Here is a 7,006-nt window from a genome sequence, read left to right on the forward strand (position 1 = left end):
AACTCGACGAGTCGGGTCAACTAGAAGTTGACTCTGACTTTGACTTAGGGCATGATCAGGGGTAAAATGGTCATTTTACGCAAAGGACAGTTAGTAGTTTTTGACTAAGTGTTTGGTGGGAATTACATCCGGAGGATTTCCGGAGCAACAGCAGCAGCAGTCAGACTATTCCCACACAGATCAACAGCTACTCCGAGGTGAGTTACCTTCCAGTAACGGTGGGTCTAAGGCCACAATGCCGACCCACCAGTAGGAGTTGTATGTTAGATGATTGTCTTTGTGATATTATCTAGGTTTGCTACTACCTTATATGTTATGTGTTGGCATGATATGTTGTATGTGATAGTAGTAGAGTTCGGTTGTTAGGACCGAAGGGTAATCAGACACCCCATATATGTCTGATATTATGTTTGTGTTATGATATATGTGATGGTAGTAGTAGGGGGTGAAATAGTCCCCGAGGTTCGGTTGTTAGGACCGAAGGGTAGTCAGCACCCCATAATAGCTCAACATGGGTAGGTCAGCACCCCAGAATGGCTTGACACGGGTAGGACGGCACCCCAGAATGGCCGCACGGGTAGTCGGCACCCCAGAATGGCCGTACCGGGTAGTCAGGCACCCCAGAATAGCCTGGCAGTCTGTATGTTATGTATTGTATGGTATGTGGTACGATGGAGGAACTCACTAAGCTTTGTGCTTACAGTTTACAGTTTTGGTTTCAGGTACCTCTTCATCGAAGGGGAAGGAGTTAGCACGGTAGCGGCACATCATGCACACACACTGGTTTCCGCATCTATTAGATTTCTCTGGGATTTATACTCTGATATTTCGATTGGTTGTATGACTTGACTTTTGAACATGGTTTATGTTGTGATGTAGTTTGATCGACAATGTTTTTATTTATCAACGTTTTCTAAAGTAATGTTTTAAAAACAAAATTTTTAGACGTGAAAATTGGATTGTTACAAAATATCTGGTGGGAAATATTCATGCTTTTTATTTTCGTGAGCATTAGTGGCCAACAACTAGTCGACGGTATTGTGTTGATGAGTATGAATCAATATCGTTGGATCGATCTTATGGACTGATTAACTAAGACTAAAACACATGGATTTTGAGCATTAGCGCTGAAAACCAAATACTGGTGACCTCTTAATTTAGTTGAGACATTGGCATTAACGACGACACCAAGCGCACCAAGTTGGTGTTGACGTCGCTATGAACCGTATCGGTCCAAAATGAAAATAATCAACACACAATTTGTAAATATTGTTAAAACCACTATGCAAAACTTTTTCTGTGTTTGCAAAACGCATCCAAAAAGGGAAGAAAAATGCAGTGTTTGAGAAAAAAATAATAATAAAGACTTGTTTTTTTTTTTGTTATCTATGCAATTTCATTGTTCAAGAAATATATTATTTGCGAAAATATTGGGAAGAACGGTCTTCGTGCAAACTAAGCAATTTGTAGAGAATTTCATTGAGAAATCATTGGAGAAATATGTAGATTGGCTTTACAAAGTTATGGTATATAGTATATTTAGGTATTCCATGCAATTTCACAAATCCTTTCCCACGAAATAAATGCTCATGCTATGATCAAGATCATAAAAATGTTTATATTGTATTATAATAAATTTTGATTTTTTTTTTTTGTGTCATCCCTTTAATTAATTGCTATGAAATTATTTTTGCAAGTTATGGCCGAAAAAGGTTAATAAATAAAGAATTTCCAAGGTGGCTGCTGATGCAATGATTTCTTGTGTAGGTTAGTCATACTCATAGCCCTTATAAATATCCAATATCCCCTCTCCTACGACACTCACCTCACTTCACCTCACCTGTCACTCTCTCTTCCTCAAAGCAAACAAAACAAACAATCGCTCTCTTCCATACTTGTAGTTTACACACCCAAATCTTATGGCTTTTGCACTCAAATCTCTTTCCCTATCCTTCGTTTTGCTGCTTGGCTTGATTCTTCTCCTTCAACTCTACGGTCTCTCTCTCTCTCTCTCTCTCTCTCTCTCTCTCTCTCTCTCTCTCATCATCATCATCATCCATTTTTTTAACTCTGAAAATGCTTTAAACCAAAGGGCGTTCTTCTCTTTGTATGCAGATGGCCTTAATGGTGCAGAAACGACCTTCTCCTCTGTCGCTGCATTGAAAAAATTCAACAACAGGAAGGTATATATATATATATATATATATATATATATATATATATATATATATATATATATATATATATATATATATATATATATATATATTGTTCATGCATAAATATATGTAAACATGCATGGATAGTATACAAATATTCAAAAAAAAGCAAATCTTGGCTCACCATTGTGAATACATGTATATTTGTGTGTGTAGTTATTGGTGGTGAATGATTTGCAAGCAAAGGAAGCAATTTTCAAGATTCAGGGGAAGAAAGAGGAAGAGGAGGGTTGGGAACTAAGGGCAGCTCCGTTAGGTCCGGACCCTCTTCACCATCATGGTGCTGACCCAAAGAAGCCACGAACTCCTTAAGCCAAAATGATGTCTTATTACTTAAGAGTTGAGACCATCTTTTTTGGCTGTTACGTTGCAGATATAGTATAATATATACATGCAATGACGATAGGCGGATGGATGAAGTTTTTGGTTGACTTTTATTTTTTGTTTTGTTTTGTGGTTTTGATCATGTGAAGTATGTATATATAGCAGTATCTTGTGGGAGTTGTAATGTTTAAGGTTTTGTAAGTTTGTTTATGGTATGAAGTAATATATGTTCAGAAGAAAACAAGAGGTCTGGAAGATATAAGGAACTCAAATAGTGTAAACATTAATTAGTCTTTAAAAATGCAACAATTAGGTTAAAGAATCATTTGAATATTGGATATAAAAGGGGCAACTAATGGTTGTGTTTTTAACTTTTAAAGGTTAAATCGGCAATAGTTTAATTAGAACCAAGCGTCATAATATTTTGATTTGAGTCCTGGTTATAAATGGAAGATGTAAAACCATGAACATGGTACTTTTAAATTGTTATAGACATTGTCCTAATTTTCCATTTTCGAGTTAAGTGGCGGTCTGATTCCATAAGTTTAGTAAGGGTGAGGACGTTTTTTTCTACTTGACTTTCGCTTAAAATTAAATCCGAACTAAAATTTTAGGTACGTATCCCAAAAACGGATTTCACTCTATGTTTTTGCTTTTTATTTTAGTATTTAATCAAATTGATTTTTTGGTTTTTGGTTTTCTAAAAGTACTGAGCCAATAATTATTTAAATGATTTCTAAAAAAAATTCGTTAGTGTTTTGCTGAGTGCAACATTTACAATTTACTATTGTAGAAAAATAACATTTACAAAAAAGTTTTGGTTAGCTATTGTTCTTTTAATAAATATTTACTGAAAAAACATAGTTTAGCATTCAAAATTTACAGAATAATAATTAAAAGTTCAAAAAATAATAATAATAATAATAATTCCGACGTTATATATGTAATAAGGACCATTTTTGTAAATTTTATATTAGACAATGACCTTTTTTTAGCTTTGTGGAACACAGGGACAAATCATGTAATTTTCTTATTAGAAAGGGACCTTGTTTGTACATCTTTGTAATTTTTCTATTAAAGCAAGGATGCTTTATACTATCATCAATTCTGTAAGCGAACTAAAAGTTCGGTGAACTGTTCGTGAATTGTTCGGCGGGAAGTTCGTTTATATTTGTTTATTTAATAAATGAACGTATATGAACAAAAATTATCGTTCGTTTAGTTAAATGAACGAACATGAACAATGGTCTCGTTCGTTGATTTATGTTCGTAAACGTTCGTTTATGATGTTCGTTTACGTTCGTTTATGTTCGTTCGTTTAAGTTTATTTATATTCATCTATATTCAATTATTTTTTATTATATTATATTATATCTTCGTTTATGTTCATATATGTTCAATTGTGTTTTTTTTATTTTTGTTCGTTTATGTTTGTTCGTTTATGTTCGTTCGTTTAGCATGTTCACGAACATAAATGAACGAATGTGAACAAAGTAATTTATTAAATGAACGAACATGAAAAAGAAAATCTCGTTTGTTTATCCGTTCGTGTTCGTTTGTTGTTCGGCTAACTTAAACGAACGAACATGAACAAAACCTTGTTCATGTTCGTTTGGTTCGTTTACAGCCCTAATCAATTCTATAGGCGTTTTATTTTGGAAATTTTCTAAAAAAATCTCTTTATAATCGATTAATTAGAGACAGTTTAATTTTTTTAATAGAAAATCCTAAGAAACCACCAAAAATTTTCATTTTAGCCTTTATTGATATATTCAATAGGTCGTATGAGCAAATCGTTAATTTTTCGAAAATACAAGGTCGGTTCTAAGAAATTAAATATCCTTAAAGGCCCAGAACGAATAAGAAAAAAAGAGTCATTGTCGTTATTATAAATTGTTATTTTTAAATAAAAATATATAATAAGAAATTGGGTCATGTACGTCTGCCCACTCCCCCCCCCCCCCCCCCCCCCCTTTCAACGCCACCCATGCCAAAATAATGAGTGCACATTTCCTACAAATTTGTATATAATATATAAATATATGATAAATTTAAGTCACCATGCAAACGCCTAATAATATTTATAGGGATGTTAAACGGGGGCAAACGGGACGGGGAATGCATCCCCTACCCCCACCCCCGAAATTTCCACGTTTCTCCGTCCCCGCCCCCGACTCCCCTTTATTACCCCTGCTCTCACCTCTGTTACCCCGTCCCCGAATGATTTTGGGTTGCTTTTTTTGGGGTTAAAAGAAGTTGTTATTTAGGCTAAAAGAAACTATTTTTTAGGTAACAAATAATAATTTATAGCAGAATTTACATGTTAAAAATAAAAAAAGTTATGGCATCTTAAAAACATTATACTGACAACTTAAAAACATGTTTTTTTGATGAATTTTGGAAGCTCAAAATCATGTTATTATTTATTATATTTATATATGCAAATATATGTGTAATTTATTAATGGGGTCCCCATGGGGGTTTCAGGACGGGATTACCTACCCCCGCACCCACCCCCGAAATTAAAACGAGGGTTAACATTGCCCCGCCCCAGTCCCCACCTCCGATTTTTTTTAAAAAATTCCCCCAAACGGGATGGGACCCCCACGAAAACGGGGTCTTATGGGACTTTTTGACATCCCTAAGTATTTATGATTGAATTTGGGATGGTTCCCAAATTAGAGACGATAATGGTTCTTATTATTGGTCATTGGTGTCCTCTAGGTGGTTCTCAAATCGGAGACCTTCATAGTATTTATGATTGAATTTTTCAATCATCAGTGAGTCATTAAAAAACAAATCCCTAGAACTTTATCAACTTGAAAGGCATAAGACTTGCAAGGTTAGTCAAAGAGTACAAGCAGAGGGCCACACTTGGGAATGGAGAAAAACCCCTGCATATGCTAAACAAATTCATAGTCTTAGGATGTTATATGATGTCATTAGAGAACACCAGCCAACCCCAAAACCTGATACATGGAACTGTCCCTTATCGGAGGATGGTATGTTTCACGTAGAGGTGTGTAACAGCCCGGAATTTCCATGTATTTATTATTAGTGTAGTTTTGGAGAATTATGAGTGGACTCGGCGAGTTGGAGCTCAAACTCGACGAGTAGGCTCGCGATTTTGGATGCGGGTTCGCGTCTGGACTCAGCGAGTCAACGCTGTTTAATGAAACCCTAATGGCCGTCATTTGCGGCCACCACCCCCTAGAGAGAAACCCTAAAGAGATTTGAGCGTTTTGGGAGAGAAAAGAGGCCATTATTGACCTTTGAAGCTTGGTTTGGCAAGGCAAAGGAGATTCTAGCTAAGAGAAGGCAAGGGAAGTGGACATTCTTCGATTTTGGATCTCAGAGCATCATCTTGGAGGTATATCTTGGCTTCCTTTTTCGGTTTTTATGATGAACATGGGGGTTTAGGGTTTCTTGATCCCTTTGTTGGTTAGATTTGATGTCCATTTCGTCCATATCCATGATAAGGCTTGAGATGAGATCCATAGAGGTCCAGAAGAGCTGTATTCCTTAAGCTTTATGAGGGTTCATGAGAGTATTGGCCTAGAGTTATGAGATATGGGGCTAAACATCATTTATGAGCAAATAGTTGTTGTTTGAGCCCCAAGGTTTCGACTTTACGTGATTATCATGCTTGGGGAGGCCAGATCTATGAATGTATGGAACAGATCTGACCTTAGGAGTGAGTTTAAGTTGATGCATGTCATGGACTCGCCGAGTCTGAAGAACAGACTCGGCGAGTAGCATGAAGATTGCCCAGCACCACTCAGCGAGTGGTCTTGCCGAGTTAAGGGATTGACTCAGTGAGTCAGGGAGAGTCAGAGTAGGTTGACAGGTGGACTGAGTCAAGCTGGAACTCGCCGAGTTGTTCTTGAGACTCGGCGAGTTGAGTCGTGGAGGCCCCGCAACTCATGCCAGGTGGAACTCGTCGAGTTAGGAGAATAATCGTCGTGTCAAGTGAGGATCCCAGGGAAATTAGTGTATGCGCATAGACTCGCCGAGTCGCTATAGTGCACTCGCCGAGTCCGGTCAAAGTTGACCGTCGACCATTGACTAGTGTTAACCTATGTTGACTTGTTAAGGGATAGTCAACCTTAGTTGTGAAGTGTTATTTGGAGACGTATTGTGTTATAGGAGGACTATAGATCGGGAGATCGAGCACGAGTGATTTCAGGGACTTGCGAGTTACCGAGATATGCGAGGTGAGTCTTCTCACTATACTTTACCTTGAGTAGGTAAATAGAGTTATGTGATACAGTGTTTGTATGCTATATATGTGTTATGTGTTGCGCTGCATTATTCTATGTGATTTATGTTGTGCATGTTTACAGAGTTAGAACCTGAGGGTTCACAGAGTTTGGGTGCACAGACCCACAGAGTTATAGCCTCGAGTGGCTAATATGTGTTATATGTGGTATTTTGGGGAACTCACTAAGTATTGTGCTTACAGT

The 7,006-nt window shown here is 37.0% G+C and overlaps 1 protein-coding gene across 1 annotated transcript; it reads left to right on the forward strand.

Moving 5' to 3' along the window:
• The first annotated feature begins 1,840 nt into the window (after positions 1-1,840).
• CLV3 (CLAVATA3) lies at positions 1,841-2,733 on the forward strand. The gene is made up of 3 exons (XM_078958392.1): positions 1,841-1,995; positions 2,116-2,183; positions 2,376-2,733. The coding sequence occupies exons 1-3, from the start codon at positions 1,920-1,922 to the stop codon at positions 2,529-2,531; spliced, it is 300 nt and encodes a 99-aa protein (XP_078814518.1). The 5' UTR covers positions 1,841-1,919; the 3' UTR covers positions 2,532-2,733.
• The last annotated feature ends 4,273 nt before the right edge of the window (positions 2,734-7,006 follow it).

The sequence above is a fragment of the Lactuca saligna genome, chromosome 5 (assembly GCF_052625555.1).
Source record: "Lactuca saligna cultivar CGN05327 chromosome 5, ASM5262555v1, whole genome shotgun sequence".
In the NCBI taxonomy this organism is placed as follows: domain Eukaryota; kingdom Viridiplantae; phylum Streptophyta; class Magnoliopsida; order Asterales; family Asteraceae; genus Lactuca; species Lactuca saligna.

Excerpts from the sequence above, each read along its gene's own strand:
- CLV3 (XM_078958392.1), top strand. The coding sequence starts at position 1,920 with ATGGCTTTTGCACTCAAATCTCTTTCCCTATCCTTCGTTTTGCTGCTT. Across the intron at positions 1,996-2,115 it reads TCTTCTCCTTCAACTCTACG|ATGGCCTTAATGGTGCAGAA; the intron begins GTCTCTCTCTCT and ends CTTTGTATGCAG. Across the intron at positions 2,184-2,375 it reads AAAAATTCAACAACAGGAAG|TTATTGGTGGTGAATGATTT; the intron begins GTATATATATAT and ends TTGTGTGTGTAG.